The following is a 21,195-nucleotide window of genomic DNA, read 5'->3' as shown; positions in this document are numbered from 1 at the left end:
CTGTGCGGAGTCTGCACATCCTCCCAATGTGTGCGTGGGTTTCCTCCGGGTGCTCCGGTTTCCTCCCACAGTCCAAAGATGTGCAGGTTAGGTTGATTGGCCATGCTAAATTGCCCTTAATGTCCAAAATTGCCCTTCGTGTTGGGTGGGGTTACTGGGCTATGGGGACAGGGTGGAGGTGTGGACATTGGGTGGGGTGCTCTTTCCAAGAGCCGGTGCAGACTCGATGGGCCGAATGGCCTCCTTCTGCACTGTAAATTCTGTCTAACCTCTTGCAATGAAGGCCAACATACTATTAAGCCTTCTTTACCACCTGCTGCACCTGCATGCTTACCTTCAGCGAATGGTGCACAAGGACACCCAGGTCCTGCTGCACACTCCCCTCTCCCAATTTACAACCATTCAGGTAATAATCTGCCTTCCTGTTTTTGCTTCTAAAATGAATAACCTCACACATATCCAAATTATGCTGCAGTTGAAGAAAGGAGATGGATCTCCTGAAGAAAGGAGATGGATCTCTTGGAATACTCCAAGGCTAGAAGATGGCCTTCCTCAAAGACATTGATGCTGGATGATACACCTGGTAGGTCCATTCCCCCAACCCACTGCTGTGGTGTTTCAGGGTCACTGGCGGCCTTCATCCCAAACTCCGGAGGAAGCCACAGGCCCTCTTCAGGTAATTCTTGATGTTTGCACGTCTCTGTGACATGTTCACATAGGCACTTTCCATGATAAATATGCGCACAGGAATTTAGAATGCACTATAAAATGAACCCGATCCACCAGCCTTGCTTCACACGAAGACCACACTTGACCCTTCCTCTGCTCTCCGTTACCATTCTTCTCCCCCTCTCCTTCTCCTCTGCTGTTTCCATTCTGTTTTCACTTTATGCTTCTCTCCAGGACAATGAGGGAGTTAACCCTGGCTGGGTGTGGAAGCTACGGCACCAGCAGGAACCCGAAGACTGTAACGTCGGACAACCTTTTACATCGTACTGGGCTGGGCCTTCCATAGGTAGGGATCTGGTCTTCTCTCTCCGTCCAGTGAGCTTTGGGAGGGCCGGGTGGGAAGTAAATCGGTGGAGGGAAGGGACCTTTCCACCATTATGCCGAGGCTATCCAGCTGTCTTCTGGTGGCATTCCCAGAGATAAGTGGAGATAGTGGCAACACAAAGAGAGAGGTCAGAAAGAAAGTGGGCTCCTGCACCATACCGGCTTCTACATGTAGCAGGTAGTCAACGTGAGCATTTACCTGTGCGATCATCAAAACATTTGCAAGATGACTTCCAAATTAATTCTAAAAAAGGAACGTTAACAGAAGCAAATATATTTTCCCCCTCAGCTTAATAGCTTTCTGGAATTTAAGAACATAACATAAAAGCTACAATAGATGGGTAATCAGGAGTGTCATACTTTTCTGACTCCTCCTCACAGAAATATTCTGGGCTATTGCTTTTTTAAGAAAACACAATACCACAGCATGTAAATAAAGCTTTGAAAATTCTTTTTTCCTCCTTCAAATATTTTGAACAAATGACCAAAGACACCAAGAAAAGAAAACTCCACATAAAAAAAACACAACAACCTTTGATATTGCAGGGAAATTAGGCAAGTGCGCAGGCAATAAAATCAACATTCTCAGTTTACAATCTAAAAATAAATTTAAAAAATAATCTTTACTGTCACAAGTAGGCTTACATTAACACCGCAATGAAGTTACTGTGAAAAACCCCTAGTTGCCACATTCCGGTGCCTGTTCGGGTACACTGAGGAAGAATTCCGAATGTCCAAATGACCTAACAGCGTGGCTTTTGGGATTTGTGGGAGGAAACCGGAGCATCTGACACTGGGAGAACGTTCAGACTCCGCACAGACAGCAACCTCAGCCGGGAATCGAACCTGGCGTTGTGAAGCAGTGCTAACCACTAGGCTACTATGCCGCCCATATCTCTCAGTTCCGTGTAAAGATTTCAAGTTTAGACCAAGACTTTCACGATTGCCAATGACCACCCAGTTAAGAAGTATCAGGAACGGTGGCACAGTGACACAGTGGTTAGCAGTGCTGCCTCATGGCCCCGAGAACCCAGGTTCGATCGCGGCCAGTGTGGAGTTTGCACGTTCTCCCCATGTCTACGTGGGTCTCACCCCCCAAAACCCAAAAGATATGCAGGGAAGGTGAATTAGCCAGGGCAAATTGCCCCTTAAAAGAAAAACTGCCTCAGAGGCATCAAGAAACACAGAAGACACCATGTGATTGTGAAATAGGTGATTTTTTTTTATATTTCTATCTCGATTAAGCCATTATGTTAGCAAACAGAAATTTCATTACAGTACTGAGAAAAAATGGTGGATCAAAAATTTTCAAATTACAAAAGGTTCCCAAAAGTATTTTCAAGTGCCGCCTGTTGGCCAGATCGTGGGAACCCCAGGAAAATGATGGAAATGGGCATTTCATACATGGCCCCCAGGAGATTTGCCAGTCCCTTACAATTTAAGATGGTGACGAAGAGATGTTTTTCACTCAGTGGGTTACGAGTATTTGAATTTCTCTCCCTGAGAGGACTGTTGGAGGCTCAACTGTTGAGTATATTAAAGGCGGAGAATGATAGATATTTGCATTCTAAAGGAATCGGGGACTTGAGGAGGGGGGTCAGTTGAAAACAGAGGTTGAAGATCAGGTATAATACCACTGAACATCAGAGCAGGCAGAGAGGGCCATATGACTTACGCCAGTTCCTCTTTCGTACCTTCTGAATCCTATCAGAATTTTTACTAGAATTACAACCACAAAATTGCAACGCCAAGAATATATTGTTGAAAGAAAAGTGTGCGCCAAAAGTATGCCACAAAAATGGAAAAATGCAAGGGCTTTCGGACAGGAAATGCATGCAGAGGTAAAATTTGATTTTGAAAATGGGAAATATCCTCACACATCCTCACTAATCTAAAACAAATTGATAGTAGCATTTCAGAACCAGCAATGTATTACTCAAAGAGGATTCGGATTCTGACTTTTTGCTGCTCATTCATTTTCACTCCCTGCACAACAGCGAGGCAGATAAAGGAAAGATCACAAAATGCCCGTCCAAATGAGGCCACAGCAGCCTATATAAGTCAGCCTACCTTTTGACAGAGAAACAAATACTGTGCCTACCCCTGACCTTAGCCAAGGTTGGCACCGTGTCAATTAGTAGGATAATGACCTCTGGAGCTCAGTGCTCTCAAGGTGGATTTAATGGTCATGCTAAGCTTTGGCTACAAGCTACTACCGCAGAAATGAGATGCGAGCCTCTTTGCTGCGCTGGTAAGCTCCCTCCTCTGCCACATGTCTAAGGTACATTTAACACAGAAGCAATTTAGACAAGCAATACCTGATATACCTGTCTCAGTTAAATCATAACCATGATAATAAGAAAATGGCACCCGATTTTAAACCTTGTTCACCTCTCATCCGCTACTTGACACTCCACTTTTGAAGACCTGTGCGACCTGCACCTTGGCATAAGGAACAAGTCCTTCATAATGTTTTGCATGACTAGTTTAAATTGCATCATTTCAGGATTGAGAGAAAGCGATTGCTCTTGGCATGTTAAACAGAGGTGTGCCTCCTCCAAGCCTTGTGGTTTTGAAAAGAAAGGTGTGAATTTTACACACATTCTCTTCCGTGCAGTTAATAGAAGATGCATCATTCCGGCAATGATAGTCACACATATAGCTGAATTCAGCACACTTCAAATTGTAATAAGTCCAATGTAACAAGAAGCCTGCAGCACAAGTCTTAAGCAACATCCTCAGGTGGGCAATCCAGGGGAAGCCTCACTTTACCTTCCCTGCTTGAGTTACAGTCCAGTTCCCCTCTCATTAGTCTGCTGAATCCTTATTTCACCTCTCTCACCGATGCCCCAATATTCCCTTTGACCGCAAGCTCCTGCTCAAGAAACTGGGAAACACCCCATCATCCTGCAAGACAAGAGTGACCTTCCACACTCTATTGAGTAATTACAAAAAAAATATTTCTCAGTCTATAGACTGAAAAAGCAGCAAGAATGGAAACAAGACTGGCCAGCTGGGACCTAATTCCACATTGAATTTAAGTGCACACAAAGTTCAGTCGCTAAATACTTAAAGAAATTTGCAATGAGAAAACCTCAGGTGAAATCACAGCGTTGAGCTGAAGGCTTTGAATGAAGTCCTGGGAATAGACCAACCTCCCAAACACAGTGTGCTGGTGAGGCACAGCAGTAGCAGGCCCTTCCGTTACATTTGGATCTCTGCATTTCCCAGTTAGATACTTCGCCAATTGCCCCTCACAGGCTCACTAGTGTTAGCAGTAGTTCAGTTGGTCGCCTCTGTGTCAGGAAGTTGTGGGCCAATGTTCTAGAGTCAGAGCATTACAGCACTGTAAGAGGCCCTTCGGCCCATCATGTCTGCGCTGACCATCGAGCTCCTATCTATTCTAATCCCATTTTCCAGCACTTGGTCCGTAGCCTTGTGACCTATGGTGTTTCAAGTGCTCAACTAGATGCTTCTTAAATGTTGTCAGGGTTTGTGTCTCTCCCACCTTTTCAGGCAGCGAGTTGCAGATGCCCACAACCTCCTATCCCTTACCGTAAATCTATGCCCCCTGATTATAGACCCCCTCCTCTAAAGGGAACGGTTTCTTCCCAACTATCCTATCTATATCCTTCATAATGTTGTACACCTCCATCAGGTCTCCCCTCAGGCCTCTCTGCCCTAAGGAAATCAACCTCAGCTCCTAGATCAAGGTTGAGGAGGTGCTGCACTGACAGAGATGCCATTTTTTGAATGAGACGTTAAACCGAGGCTCTGTCTGCCATATCATGGATGTAGAAGAAACCAGGGAATAGTACACTGGCCAATATTTATTCCCCAATTCACACCAGTAAAAATACAGATCATCACGTCATTACCACATTATTGATAGTGGAAGCTTGCTGTATGCAAATTGACTGCCCTATTTCCTACATTACAAATGCAAATACACATAAACAATCCATCATTGCTCGGGGATGTCCTGAGGTTGTGAAAGGTGCTATATTAACGCACATCTCTCTTCCTTTTATGGTTCTGCCACTGCATCAAACATTAAGACACACTCAACTCGCATGCTACAACTCTCTCACTGATAACAGATTAACACAATAGAGATCAAAGCACAGGTCTGTTGGTTTAATCTCAATATACCTGTAGGGAATAGCACGTTGATTAAATTTCACTTTGCTCCCTCCACTCATATGACATCTTAAATAGCTTTGTTGAATTTTAGGTAGCTTAAATAGCACTTTAATTACCATGTGCTCTGGGGGGTGATGTACCAATGTAACCATATCAACCTCTAATCACAGCTCCAAACGGACAGCAAATTAAAGCACAGGAAAGTACGCCATCAACATAAAGGTTTAATTTGACCTTTAAGCTCTTAACTAAAAAATACTTTTACCCAATGGCTAAGCAACCTGTCGACTGACAGCCAACTCAATGTCCTTGACTGAAGATTAAGAATCCACTTCATTCTCATTAGTTTGCAATTTTCCTTTAATGTCAAGTGAACAATTGCATTCAATGGGTTTTTATTGCCTTTCCCCTTAAACGTTATAAATTGCACCTGTTCAGTGGGTGAGAGAAGAGAGAAGCATTAAATCTCCCACCAATAATAATAAGTAAATGAAATTACAAAGTTAAAAAAATTGCATTTGGTTTCCAGTGAATGTTTTATGGGCAGCACGGTAGCATGGTGGTTAGCATAAATGCTTCACAGCTCCAGGGTCCCAGGTTCGGTTCCCGGCTGGGTCACTGTCTGTGCGGAGTCTGCACGTCCTCCCCGTGTGTGCGTGGGTTTCCTCCGGGTGCTCCGGTTTCCTCCCACAGTCCAAAGATGTGCGGGTTAGGTGGATTGGCCATGCTAAATTGCCCGTAGTGTCCTAAAAGTAAGGTTAAGGGGGGGTTGTTGGGTTATGGGTATAGGGTGGATACATGGGTTTGAGTTGGGTGATCATTGCTCGGCACAACATCGAGGGCCGAAGGGCCTGTTCTGTGCTGTACTGTTCTATGTTCTATGTTTAATCCAAATTAGAGAATTATTCTGACCTCTAAACTTAATAGAACCAACCGACTCCATGTAACCCAGATTTCTGACCGCATTGTTCAAAACGCAGTATAGAACCTGGTTTTCCATTAAGGTTGGGGGGGGGGGGGGGGGGGGGGGGGGTCTCGAAAAACAAAGCCCCGGTGCTTTTCTGATTGTGTTGGCTCGGAGAAGCTCACAGAAACCTCCAAAGCATTTTTCTCTTAATCCTGAACGCGATGGACTTTGACGCTACCTGGTAACAGACACAGATAGCTGAAGAGTTAAACCGGTCAGTCTAATATTTATAACTTCAGACAGATCGGATGGGGGTTTTGCATGTTCCAGCCCACCAATAGAGAAAAAAAAACTCTGAACTTCAAAGTCACCATACTTCATGCTTCCTTGACCATGTATCAAATTGAACCACAGCAAACGGGGGTTTCTTTGCCACCTCTGTAATAAGAGCAGCTCAAATTACGTCTGCTAATTATCTCTCAGCAACCCATTTGAAGATTCAAGCAATGATCCCTTTATTTCCCAAAGTTATCAAACAAAATGCAAAGCAATCAAGGATCTCAAACCATTTGGGAATTGCAAAGAAGATCCTCTTCTTGGGAAGATCAGAAGATATACTGCAGTGCAGCAAAGATTTACTTAATTGAATGACACATGGACTCCCAAGGATTAAATCACACAGACGGATTACAGACACGCAGATTGTATTCCCTCGGATTTAGAAGAATAAAGGCTATATGATTAAATTTTCAAGATGTTAAAGGGAACTGATGGGATAGATAGAAACTATTACCACCGGTTGGAAAGGCTAAGACACAGTCAAAAAATCAGAGCTAACTTTGTAGGAATGAAATGAGGAAATACTTCAAGCCACAAAGGATGGTCGAGGTTTGGAACTCTTTTCCGCAAATGGTAATTGAAGCAAAGTCAATCGTTAGAAAATTTCATAGTCTGAGATTGATAGTTTTCTGTTGAGCAAAACATTAATAAGGGATATAAGGCAAAGGTAGATATGGAGTGAAATCACATATCAGCCATGATCCAATTGAATAGCAGAACAGGATCAGCACCGGTTCTGATCTACTCTTGCCCCTGAAGATTTCAGGGGCTGGGAAAAAACAAAATCGGGGAGAATGCCAGGAATGCAAATTGTAGGAATTTAAGGATCAAAGCTTCCTTCAGACATTTTGGTTCGAGCTCTAATCGCGGCCCTGAACCAAACTCTGCACTAAGGGGGAGGTGATGGCGTAGTGGTATTGTCACTGGATTAGTAATCCAAAGATCCAGGGTAATGCTCTGGGGGCACAGATTCGAATCCCACTACGGCAGGTGGTGAAATTTGAATTCAATAAAAATTTTGAGTTAAAAGTCTTATGGTGACCATGAAAGTATTGTTGATTGTTGTAAAAACGCATCTGTTCACTAGTAATAATAATTATAATCCTTATCAGTTCACAAGTAGGCTTACATTAACACTGCAATGAAGTTACTGTGAAAAGCCCCTAGTCGCTACACTCCGGCACCTGTTCGGGTACGCTGAGGGAGAATTCAGAATGTCCAATGTACCTAACAGACATGTATTTTGCAACTTGTGGGAGGAAACCGGAGCACCCGGAGGAAACCCACAGACATGGGGAGAACGTGCAGACTCCGCACAGACAGTGACCCAAGCTGGGAATCGAACCTGGGACCCTGGAGCAGTGAAGCAACAGTGCTAACCACTGTGCTACCGTACTGCCCAAATCTCCTTTAAGGAGCTTGCCACCTTACCTATATACATATGGTCTATATGCATCTTCCTAATATCCGCCCTATCAAGGCCCTGTTTCAGAATCAGTTTCAATGAAATCATCTCTCATTCTTCTACACTCCAATGGGTAAAGGCCCAACCTGTTCAACTTTTCTTCATTGTTACAAGTCCTTCTTCTCAAGAACCAATTGGGTGAACCCTCTCTAAACTTTTCAAATAAGGAGACCAAAACTGTTCACAGTACTCCAGATGGGACAGTTCCCGGCTGTTGAAATAAGTCAGGAGGATCTGACCATAATTTTTTTGACGCTCACTGGATAAAGACGAGGTGCTGGCAGATTGAATATCTGCTAACACTGTTCTTTTATTTCTGACCGAATAATTACAGGCCAGTCAGTCAGACCTCGGTAGTGGGCAAATTATTGGAATCAACTCTGGGGGGGTGGACAGAATAAGCTGTCACTTCGAAAGGCATGGAATAATCAAGGACATTTAGCATGGATTTTCTGAGGCAAGGTCACGTCTGACTGATTTGATTGAATTTTGTTGAGGAGGTAACAAGGAGGATTGATGAGGCTGGTGCAACTGATGTGGATTTTAGCAAGGCTAAAAAAATACTAATCATGTAGGAAGCTCAGTGGCAGGAACAGAGGGTAATTGATGGTGAATATTTTGGGGCCTGGAAGGCTGTTTCAACTGGTAGTACTAGGTACCCAGCATTTAGTGGTATGTATTAATGAGTTGAATGTAAATGATCAAGAAGTTTGCAAACAACACAAAAATTGGCCATGTGGTACATAACGATGATGGTTCCTGCAGACTGCAGAAAGATATCAATGGACTGGTCAGAAGGGCAGAAAAGTGCAAATGGAATTCAACCCAGAAAAGGGGGGGGGGGGGCGGGGGCGCACAGTGGTGCAGCGGTTAGCACTGCTGTCTCACAACGCCGAGGACTTGGGTTCGATCCCGGCCCACTGTTTGTGTGGAGTTTGCACGTTCTCCCCATGACTGCATGGGTCTCACCCCCACAACCTGGTTTCCTGGTCTGGAGGGTGTTAGCTGTGCGGAGAGGCTGAATAGACTCAGACTGTTTTCATTAGAATGACGGAGGTTGATGGGCGACCTGATAGAGGTCTACAAGATTATGAGATGCATGGATAGAGTGGATGGGCAGGCACTCTTTCCCAGGATGGAGGGGTCAGTCACCAGGGGGCATTGGTCTAAGGTCCTTGGGCCAAAGTTAAGAGGAGTTTTTGTATACAGAGGGTGGGGAGTTCCTGGAACACTTTGCCAAAGGGATTTTGTGGAAGCAGATACATTAACCATGTTCAAAAGACATCTCAACAAATACATATTTAGGATGGGTTTGGAGGGATATGGGTCGAGGAAGTGCTGAAGGTTTTGGCCAAGGTTGGTATAATGACCGGTATATGACAGGAGGACCAAAGGGCCCGTTCCTGTGCTGTACCGTTCTTTGTTCCTAACCCAAAGATGTGCAGAGTAGATGGATTGGCCACACTAAATTGCCCCTTAATTGGAAGAATTTTTTTAAATAGCCAGAAAGGTGTGAGATGATGCATTTGGGGAGGTGAAACAGGCAAAGGATTACACAATAAATTAAAGAATATGGAGAGATGTGGAGGAAATGAGGGACCTTGCAGTGAACGGCCACAGATCGCTGAAGGTCGCAAGACAGGTCGACAAGGAATCTGGAATCCTTTAATTTATCAGCCGAGGCATTGAATAAAAGGGCACGGGGAGGTTGTGTTGGAATTATAAAAACTTTAGTTATGTCACAACTTTGTGTTATGTGGGTGACTTCCCGTAGCGGCCATGGTGTGAGTGGTTGCACATTTGGCGGCTCTCGCATGTGGTGGAGTTTTCAGACCTTTTTCTCGGCTAACGGGTGGATTTTGTGACTGAAAAAGGGGCAGGAGGGGTGGTTGGACAAAGTGTCCCACCGGGGGATGGATTCGTGGACCAGTAGTGGTCGAAAAAGAAGGGAACAGTCGGTGAAGGTTGGAGTGGTGCCTGTGACACAGGTGAAGATGGTGGAGGGTCAGGGAATGATCGTACCCGCCCAGTGGTCAACGGAGCAGTTGGTGGGCTTCCTGAACGAGACGTTCAGCCAGCAGAGGAAGGAGAATTTGGAGGGCCTGGCCCGCTGGCACGCATGTGGCTCGGATGTTTGAGAAGATGCTGGGAGAGGGGGCATTTGCAACACCCTTGGAAGTGGACCGGGCACAGAGGGCACTAATGAGGAAGCCGCAGGGGAACGAGCCGTCGAGGGTGATGGTGTTACGCCTGCACCCACCCACACAAACCCCGAGAGACTGCTAGTCTCACTCTAGTATGCATTTCTGAGATCTAACCAAGGCGTGAGAACCAACCCCCTCGCCTTGGAGATGTATGCGAGTGCCGTTCAGTGCTGGTCTCCACAAACAGGGACCAGATGGAATGGCACTCATGGGGGTCTCGCAGGGATCAGAGGCCCCCAGGTGCATGCCCTCTGGGCAGGGTGGCAGCCTGACACTCTGGTGGTACCTGGGCACTGCCAGGTGGGTGCCAGCCTGGCACTTACCAGGGACACTGCCAGGTTGGTTGCCAGGCTGGCGGTGCCAAGCTGGGATCAGACCCGGGGTGTGCTGCGCGGGTGTGGGAGGGATGCCGAAGACCCACTTATAGGAGAGTTGAAGCTTGTGGGGCGGGAGGGGGAGAGAGTGAGTTTAGGGGTCACGCCGGGGGGAGTCAATAGATTGAGACACCATTTAAAAATGATGTTCCCATTCCTCCCTGCACTGCAGATTTCCAGCGCGTTGAGCTCCAAAGTGCAGAAAACAGGGCTCAATGTGGCCTTGGCCATGTGTTCCCCGGTGAGGCCCCCAACCTACCCGAATGGCCATTTAATAGCGTGATGTTTCTCTGCGCTCTGTGCGCCCGGAAACACCCGACTAATCGCGCATTCTATGGGACTCCGGCTAGGTGCATCAGCTGTGGGGATGCGGAAGCATTCGGGTAGATAGCACCCATAATATTGTGAGTGGCCTACTTAAAGCAGAGAAACAGTTCAGACCAGTAATCTTAGTTCCTGGTTTTACTGGTGTCCCATTTTAAAGTATACAAGACCAGTATCCTTATTTGCTCATTTTGCTGCTTATTTTTTCCTCCTGGGAGGGCCTATTTACTTAAGCAGAGGCGTCAGTAACTAGGGGGCACGGATTTGAAGTGATTGGTAGAAAGGTTAGAGGGGAGATGTGGGGGATTGTGGGGGTCTGGAGCTTTCTGAGTTCCGGGGTTGCAGCGGCACCATACACGTTTACATGCATGTTGTAGCCTGCAGCTATGGATAGCCATGGCCAAGGCTCCAAATTCATTCCAACTCATGGCTAGCCAGGAATTGCTCCCGATTTTACACCTGCCATTGGTGTATTTTAGTAGGATTTACAAGTTGATAACCATTTGGCCACATTATGAACACGCCTTCCTTGGCCATCAAGCCCTGGAGTGGGACTTGAACCGTGGCCTTCTGGCCCACTGCATCACAAAACCTTCTTACCTGAGTTTATTTAGGTTTAAAACACTAGTCTTAGACCCACACTTCTCACTATCAAACACAATGTGAAATGCTATCATATGATGATCACAGTCGCCCAGAGGCTCCTTTCTTATTGCACATTACCAGGTCTGGAATAGCCTGTTTCCTGGTTGGCACTGCTCTAAGAAATTGTCCCGATTATGATCTCCTCTTCCAGGCTACCTTTACCCATCTGACTTACCCATGAATTAAAGTCACGCAAGAGTATTGTAGTTCCTTTCATACATGCCAGTTCTCTAAGCCCGTACCAGCCTCCCCGAATAGGCACCGGAATGTGACGACGCGGGGCTTTTCACAGTAACTTCATTTGAAGCCGACTTGTGATAATAAGCGATTTTCATTTCCTGTCATTTTCATTTCTAAGCTGGTCTCAATGAGTAATGACGATGCACATCATGAATAAAGTGATGCCAATGTAGTGCAAAATATACACAAGTGAAATATTTTGATGAACACCTGTGCCACCTTTTCCAGTCTTATGTTTATGGAAATGAAGTAGGACAGAAGAGTTTTGGCTGTGATGCAGAGCTCCCCTGTTTGCTCACGAAGCTCTCCTTTACAGCCCACTTGTAGTTGCAACATATGTCAGCTAATGGCGGATTTCAACACTGAAAAGCTTCCCCCGCCGTGCGATCAGATGTTTGCCCCATGCACACACCACCGGAACTTAAATCTTAATTGCAATCGCGAGGGAAATGGCAAAGAGGAGAGGAAGCAGCATCCGGCTACGCCAACAGGAATGGCAAAGAGGAGAGGAAGCAGCATCCGGCTACGCCAACAGGAATGACAAAGAGGCGAGGAAGCAGCATCCGGCTACACCAACAGGAATGGCAAAGAGGAGAGGAAGCAGCATCCGGCTACACCAACAGGAATGGCAAAGAGGAGAGGAAGCAGCATCCGGCTACACCAACAGGAATGGCAAAGAGGAGAGGAAGCAGCATCCGGCTACGCCAACAGGAATGGCAAAGAGGAGAGGAAGCAGCATCCGGCTACACCAACAGGAATGGCAAAGAGGAGAGGAAGCAGCATCCGGCTACGCCAACAGGAATGGCAAAGAGGAGAGGAAGCAGCATCCGGCTACGCCAACAGGAATGGCAAAGAGGCGAGGAAGCAGCATCTGGCTACGCCAACAGGAATGGCAAAGAGGAGAGGAAGCAGCATCCGGCTACGCCAACAGGAATGGCAAAGAGGAGAGGAAGCAGCAGCCGGCTACGCCAACAGGAACGGTAAAGAGGCGAGGAAGCAGCATCCGGCTACGCCAACAGGAATGGCAAAGAGGAGAGGAAGCAGCATCCGGCTACGCCAACAGGAATGGCAAAGAGGAGAGGAAGCAGCAGCCGGCTACACCAACAGGAACGGTAAAGAGGAGAGGAAGCAGCATCCGGCTACGCCAACAGGAATGGCAAAGAGGAGAGGAAGCAGCATCCGGCTACGCCAACAGGAACGGTAAAGAGGCGAGGAAGCAGCAGCTGGCTACGCCAACAGGAACGGTACACTGGTGGCAAAATCCACCCCCGCACAAAGCGCAGGTTTTCTATTTTCTGGGATCAAAATTCAATAGAGTACAAAGACTATGATACTCCTGCATTCCCGTGCCTCTAGCTATTTGAGCCCTATGCTCTGGAATTCCCTGCCTAAACCTCTCCCTTCTCCATACCAATGCGCCATAAATCGTACTTCTACAACTCAGCATTGATCAGCTGTCCCAACAACTTTTCAGAGAATCATAGAATTTATAGTGCAGAAGGAGGCCATTCGGCCCATTGTGTCTGCACCAGCCCTTGGAAGGAGCCCACACTTACACCCTATCCCCGTAACCCAGTAACCCCACCTCACCGTTTTTTGACATTAAGGAAATTTAGCATGGCCAATCCACCTAACCTGCACATCTTTGGACTGTGAGAGGAAACCAGAGCACCCGGAGAGAGACACGGGGCGAAAGTGAAAACTCCACACAGACAGTCATTCAAGGCTGGAATTGAACCCGGGACTCTGGAGCTGTGAGGCAGCAGTGCTAAACACTGTGCCGCCGTGCTGCCCTTTTATATTGCTTTGCTTTAAATTGTGACTGATAGTGCTCTTGCAAAACAGCTTGGGATATTTTACTGCTTTAAAAGGCCCTTTAGAAATGCAGGGCTGGTTTAGCACACTGGACTAAATCGCTGGCTTTTAAAGCAGACCAAGGCTGGCCAGCAGCATGGTTCAATTCCCGTACCAGCCTCCCCGAACAGGCGCCGGAATGTGGCGACTAGGGGCTTTTCACAGTAACTTCATTGAAGCCTGCTCGTGACAATAAGTGATTTTCATTTCGTTTCAAATAGTTATTGTTATTCCCCCAGCTGGGGTCAGCTAAATGGACAACATGGTCTTTCATGTTCTCGTATATTCAGATCTTCCTACACTTGCGCCTCTTGATCTCGATTGTGCCACCGAGGAGCACACACTCGATGCACCTGCCTTTTCTGAGAAAATAAAGAGGAGACTTATCGCAATGGAGTGGTGTGCAGCTTGACAGGGTAGGACCCTCACACGCTCACTCAAATACACACGCCAGTTCCAAAAATAATCAGGGGCTTTAGAGGGAAAGGGATCTTTAAAAAAAAAGACTGAAGTTCCAAATTGTAAGCTTTGATTACATGGATTGCTTTGGATTTAGTGCATACCGTAGAGTTAGATTAATCTTCACAAATTGATTTGCAAAGAACATCTAAGGCAATGATGCACATACGTACCAAGTGGAAGCTATCCAATCTAACTCGAAGGGCAGATTCCAGTCCAGCTGTCATTTTCCTTCATTGTATTCAATGACGAGAGGAACCAGCGGGAACAAGATAACAGTCCGGGTCCAACAAGTGCTTGACATCCCAACTTAAAGAGGAACAGCTGTGAACCTTGCAACCAATATTGCTTTTACCCACAAACTGATCTTCAGCCAAACTCAGTCCAACTTTCCTTGTGGACATGTGAGACTGGTCTTAAACTGTAACGAAAATGTATTCCTGTGCAAATTTATCGGTAGCTGTTCCCTCAATTATTCTGTGGTGCACTCCAAAGAAAATAGACACCAGTCACCACACAACTGCTTTCTTCCTCTCATCCTGATTTTTACACCAGCATAGTTTCTGTACTGGCAGAAGGAATATAAACTCTATTGCATCAAAATGGTCACGCCCTCACAAGCGTGTATAACTAGAACTTATATCACCTTGCGGTTCAAATTTAAGTTTCACCCTTCAGCTCAAGAGTAAGTAAGTGTTGTACAAGAGGTGCATGGGGCGGGGGAGATGAGGAGGAGAAGGAAGTAGTGTGGCCTAAGAGTTCCTCCAAGCAGAGTATTGAGACCAAGCCCCAAGGTACATTCACTCTGATTCAATGGCTGACAGGTTCAATCGAACAGAATTCAGAAAGAAAGATCTTTACCCAAAAAGAGTGCCGAGGTTGTAGAACTCGCTGCCTCAGGGAGTGGTTGAAGTGAATAGATTTATTTAAGGAGATGAGCATCTGAGGGAGAAGGCAATCGAGGGTAATGCTGGCCGAGCAGATGAGGATGGGTGGGGAGGAAACTCATGTGGGGCCGAAGCACCAGCACGGGCTGGTTGGTCCGATGTCAGTACGTCACGTGACAATAAAATGAACACCCGTTTTGGATGAATTTGCCGATGATGGTTTACTGTGCGGGACAAACTGTAAGGCTCTTTGATGCGACCATCAATTCACTCAAGACACGAGAGGAAGTAAACTGTGGCTTTAATCGACTTACAACTGAGCCTGCCTGCGACCAGAAGAACTGAGGGCAGACTCACAAACCGCAGCACTTTATACTTCCGGTAGTGGGAGGGGCCATGGGCGGAGCCAAGGGTGGAGCGCTGAACAAGCTCCTCATCTCCCCCTGTGGGCAGAGCCGCGCAATGGCTCACAGATGGAGCCCACAGGTTCACAGTGATACACAGTGTGAATTATGCATTATACATTCACCACACTTTTGCCACTGTAGTGATAATGGGCCCAACCTGCTGCCCAGCATTCGTTGTGTGTTTTAGCATTCCACACGACCAAAAATAAGAGAATGTCTGTGAGGATGGGACTGTGTAGTACAGCTATCGCAGCATGACCTTTTAAAATTTCTGCTGTGGAGCCCGAACTAATGGGATCAAACCATCCTTTGATGGATACAGCGAAATTATATCTTCTCATCTTGATGGACAGGCCAGTGGGCACAAGATCAAAGCATGAAAGCGGTCCACAATCAGTCAGCCATCAACAGTTTCTGGTCGAGAAGCTGCAACTGTAGCTAGTACGGAGAACACAAATGCCACACTGCCTGCAGTGCAGAGGGGGCAAACACAATGGAGGGAGCAGGGTTAGGGAACAGTAGCTGCGAGTTCCTGTGCATATTTGTGATGCAAAGGGAGAGTGGAATGAGATTTTGATGCCCCAGCATTGGCATTACACCTTTTAAAGCACAGAGGTTTCACAAGATGAATATGATTCATGTGCTTAGCTGTTATTGCCTTAGGAAACTCAAAAGCTGCCCAGTTTCATACAAGGCACATTGGGCCTGGGTCTCATTATGCTGTTTCCAACATAGCTGTTGCAGCAAATTTTTTAAAAAGCTATTAGCTGCTAGAAACCCCAGAACAAATTTCGGTATTTAATAGACATTTTACACTTAAAACGAACTTGGGTCTGACAACAATGGTCAAATCTAAATGATCCCCGAAGCTCCGAGTGCAGAAGTCAGGAGCTGTGAACTCCAGCTCCCTTGCCCTCTCTCTGTCTCTCTCCATTTTCTGTCTGAACTTGACACCAAGTTCAGCTCTACATATTGCGGCAGCTCTGAAATCAGTCCCATACTCATGCTGCCCCGCTCCTTAATAAATACGCTTCAATCTCACACGGATCAGGATGGAAGGGAAGCCAGTGGGTTCTTTAGGATAGCGACATGTGCACGCGAGGTGCGAATGTTTCTTATAGTCAGAATCTGGCTACAGCATTCACAAATGAAGCCGCACATATTCAATAATATTTAGTCCCATTCCTGACCAAATTATTCACCCTGTTCCTTTTTAACTGACATACCATTAATTCCTTTAACTGAGAGTGTGTCTCACATATATCTGACACCCGGCGGGGAAGACAAAATTCTTCATTTTTCACAATCTCACTGGAAACTTGTTAATTTTGAAGCTGTGTTTCCTGTTCTGCTCTCACAATCAAAGTTAAATAACATGCTGAATACCTTCAATATCCAAAGATCTGGATTATGTTCCCTTGCCATTTTATTTCATCTGATGAAAACAAGGAAGCTGAACAATAACTTACATGTATGGCACCCCCAAAATAATAAAAACATCCCAAAGGCACTAACATAGGAAAATTATGCAACAAAATCTGACACTGAGCTACCAAGACACGTCAGATCGGGGTCAAAGGGATAGGTTTTCGCCTTAAAGGAAGGCAGAGAGATGACGAGGCTTAGTGAGGAAATTCCACAACCTAATAATGCAGCCATTAAAATCAGGGACACAGGTGAGGTCAGAATTAGAGGAGTTCTCAAGAGGATTGTGGGGACGGAGGAGGTTACAGAGATAGGGAGAGGTGAGGTCATGAAGGGATTTGAAAAACAAATTATGTTTTTTTTGGAAAAGGAGGCATTGCCAGACTTGGAGCCAGTAAGCGAGCACTGGGATGTTAATTAGAACATATAGTGCAGAAGGCGGCCATTCAGCCCATTGAGTCTGCACCGACCCACTGAAGCCCTCACTTCCACCCTATCCCCATAACCCAATAACCCCTGCTAACCTTTTTTGGTCACTAAGGGCAATTTATCATGGCCAATCCACCTAACCTGCACGTCTTTGGACTGTGGGAGGAAACCGGAGGACCTGGAGGAAACACACGAGGAGAATGTGCAGACTCTGCACAGACAGTGACCCAGCAGGGATAAGAACCTGGGACCCTGGCGCTGTGAAGCCACAGCGCTAATCACTTGTGCTACCGTGTTGCCCCGAATGCACAGGACTTTGGTTCAAGTTAGCATACTCGCTTTGGGTGAGTTCACATTTACTGAGGATGGAAGAGGTGAGGCTCGTCAGGACAAAGCAGAACTTCGACTCAGAGACAAAAGGCAAACTGTGAGTACCGAGTGGTGGGAAAGGGCTGCAGGGATTTGCCTGGTCAATTTATATTCTCAAAATAAGAAGGACAGTGGTGAGGGAAGAGAAAACATCTCACCAGATGGAAGGATGCAAACACACAGTAGTCTGGACATTTTGCCATATGTAATGACCCCAGCAGACTGGTTAAAGAATGCTGTGGCACCTCATGCTAACACATGCCCATCCTTTTGGTGATCAGATGTGCGCACAAGCATAACAATTAAAGTCACAGGTACAAGCACTGTCACCATCCTCCACAAAAACACAACTGGAACCCCCAACTTATGACAGCATCTCAGACAATTACTCAGGTGAAAGATGAAGGGAATGTTTTACTTCTGTCCCTTTCAGTACTGCCATGAACTATAAGCAGTCCCATATCCCGTACCTTCAGTAGATCTTTTGGAAAGTCCTTCCCTCCGTTCAAGCCATCCAAGTTGTTAATGAAGTCTTGGCAGGTCATCTTCTTCCCAATATTCTGCAACGTGGAAAGAATTTCATTTTAACATCAACATGCAGTGGAGCCAGGATTGACGATCTGACAAGTAGGTGCTTATCGTAAAATTACAAACAGCAAAAACAAAACCTCAGAAAGCAAACTGCAAAGTTATACAAATGGACAGCTTTCCAGTGAAGTATAGAAGTGCTCATTCAAACCCAGTGCTAATCACCCGGATCACAGAATTAGTGCACAAACTCGTCACAAAATCAATATATCTTCAATTTATGAAAAGCATACAAAGGTTACGATCCCAAATGCATTGCAGTAAAACTAAAATAACCCACAAGCACCATAAAAACTGCCCACAAACAAAAGAACAAGCAGGCGATTGCGGGATCCGACTGCAGATGTGTCTCACCTGAAGGCCATAGTCAGAAGCACTACATCTGCTTCACCTCTCTCTAGGCGGAAAAAAAAATGGTTCTGCCACAAATTTAATGTTGGTTTGGAAAGAGAATGGAAATATCTTTCGCTTTTCAGTTTTCCACACAAGCCTTCAATTGTGATAACCATGCACCGATCAAAGTGTGAGCTTTCTTTCAAAATTAGTGAACCTTTCAATTCAGATCAGAGAGATTGGTGCTTAATATTAGGACAAGGACAAGCTTCTCACTGGATTGATCCAATATATTAAAGTTAACTTGCATTGACGACGCTTATTAAAATTGCAAGTTACTGCTACTGCTTTGTGTAGGTACTGCCAGGATTTCAGAGACCCCCAACTTAATAATAATCTTTATTGTCACAAGTAGGCTTACATTAACACTGCAATGAAGTTACTGTGAAAAGCCCCTAGTCGCCACACTCAGGCGCCTGTTCGGGTACACAGAGGGAGAATTCAGAATGTCCAATGCACCTAACAAGCACGTCTTTTGGGACATGTGGGAGGAAACTGGAGCACCCGGAGGAAACCCACGCAGGCACAGGGAGAACGTGCAGACTCTGTTATGGGCCAGGGTTTAGAGAACCCCGAAGTGTATCATGGAGGTCACCTGACCCACAACTTTTACTAGATTGTGGTATGGGGAGCACACGGCCCACTCTACAGGTATGGTAGAGCAGAAATGGAAAAGTATTTTTTAAAGCAAAACAATGTTTATTCTATGAATTCAAGTTAACCTTTTTAAAACATAGTGAACATCTTAGCAACCATTAATTCAAATACAACCCCCAAAGACTACAACACTAAGTAAACCTTTAAGCTTTCCTTTTTAACATCCATACGACTTAAAAACAAAACCTTTATCAGGAGCACATCAGGTTACAGTCACTACTGAAAACATTTATAATTCTGAATTCACCAAATGATCAAGAGATAGTCCTTTGATGGCAGAGAGAACAGCAGTACACCTGCTTGGTCTGGCTTGATCTCTAACACTGAAAACGAAACTAAAACACACCCTGCAGCCTGCTCAAAAACGAAAGTAAAAAGCTGACAGACAGCCCAGCTCCACCCACTCTCTGACATCACTGCAGTAGTAAACACCCATTTCTTAAAGGTACTCTCACATGATACTCTACACAGACAGTGACCCAAGCCGGGAATCGAACCTGGGTCCCCGGCGCTGTGAAGCAACAATGCTAACCACTGTGCCCATCAACAACTTTGGAAGTTTGGAAAAATTTAGCACAACTTCAACCAGCTTCAACTCCGCTTTGCAACAGTGTTGTCTGTGTCGACTTGCCATATTATAGCACGTGGTAAGATGCTGACAAGAGCAGGACTCTTTTGGGCTAGGGCAGAGCTCAGCCTCTATAAAGGACAGCTACCCTGCTTAACATTACCAGTGCTGGAATGATCACCTTGACTAGCTTCTATGGCCAGACTGGTTAATATAGTTTGGCGTCTCTTCCGGGAGATCACAAAGCGTCATCATTGTGTGAGACATATCAGTCTTTTCCCATCCCTTCTTGTTTGTACCAGAGTCAAATGCCACACAAATCTTAGGAACAGCACCGTGGTTGGTGAATTTGGCCAACAGCAACTTAAGCATACAACTTCAGAAACAAAGGCCAAACTCTGGCCCAATCGCAGTATGGCTACAGCATTATAGTCTCCAGCTTCACACCGATTGCTACAGTACCACCAGCTCCTGAAGTCCAGTCTCCTGCGGCCAGCTTCAATGACAGACTTGCCCCATCAGCTAATTTGGCGACCAAAAATCCCTGGTTTAAAAATAAAACAAGGTCCCCTCATTTCTCTCCCACCCACTTTTTAAAAAAAAAAACAAATCTAGCACGTTTCCTTCAGCATCATCATCAAATCCAGCAAGTTTCCTGCAGGGCTGAACAAGTGTCAGGGGCTGGCAATACTGACACAAAACGCACACGTCGATACAATCACAGCTGCAGCAAGGTAAAAGATATGCAGGTTAACCCAGACGCAAGTCAAAGAGCGTGATTAAAGCAAAACTTACCACCTAGCAAGCCAGGCAAACAAGCAGACAAGCAGAAGTCCAGGGAGAGGGGGGTTGTGAAGAGGGAGAGGAAAACAGGTACAAAATTTAGTTAGTACTTCATGCAATTATCTTGCTTCATTCCAAAAGAACATGCAACAGACTGTGCACGTGGCAGAGGTCTCCTTTAATAAGCCATGCATTTGAGAAACACAAAGCCAGAGCATAAGTAATCTAAATATGGTTTCCCTGTAATAGTCACTACGATCTCGACTCATTGTAAATAATAATAATCTTTATTATTGACACTGCAATGAAGTTACTGTGAGAAGCCTCTAGCCGCCACACAACGGCGCCTGTTCAGGTACACTGAGGGAGAATTCAAAATGTCTAATTCACCTAACAGCACGCCTTTCAGGATCTGTGGGAGAAAACCTCAAGGAAACCCACGCAGACACGGGGTGAAAGTGCAGACTCCGCACAGACAATGAGCGAAGCCGGGAATCGAACCTGCGACCCTGGTACTGTGAAGCAGCAGTGCTAACCGCTGCGCTACTATGCCGCACTAGAATAGAATTAAATGAGCAATCTGTTACTGTCCACCCGGTGAAGTGCTATGGACAATAAGGCAAGCCTCATGTCAACAAATCACCAGAACAACAGACAAGATCGAGGGCAGTGATTTCACCAC

General features: G+C 45.8%; 1 protein-coding gene across 2 annotated transcripts in view; it reads right to left on the bottom strand.

The window, feature by feature from the left end:
• Window positions 1-21,195, bottom strand: part of psd3l (pleckstrin and Sec7 domain containing 3, like) — a 505,495-nt gene that overhangs the window by 111,658 nt on the left and 372,642 nt on the right. The window contains exon 9 of one of the 2 annotated variants that reach the window (XM_038792652.1): window positions 17,995-18,084. In XM_038792652.1, the coding sequence (XP_038648580.1) occupies window positions 17,995-18,084 (90 nt within the window). Of the gene's footprint in view, window positions 1-17,994; window positions 18,086-21,195 lie in introns of both variants that reach the window. The other variant, XM_038792653.1, reaches the window with a different exon arrangement.

Source organism: Scyliorhinus canicula, chromosome 3, assembly GCF_902713615.1.
Source record: "Scyliorhinus canicula chromosome 3, sScyCan1.1, whole genome shotgun sequence".
Lineage (NCBI taxonomy): Eukaryota > Metazoa > Chordata > Chondrichthyes > Carcharhiniformes > Scyliorhinidae > Scyliorhinus > Scyliorhinus canicula.
Note: the sequence above shows the minus strand (reverse complement) of the source record. Positions and strands in the feature narration are given on the sequence as shown.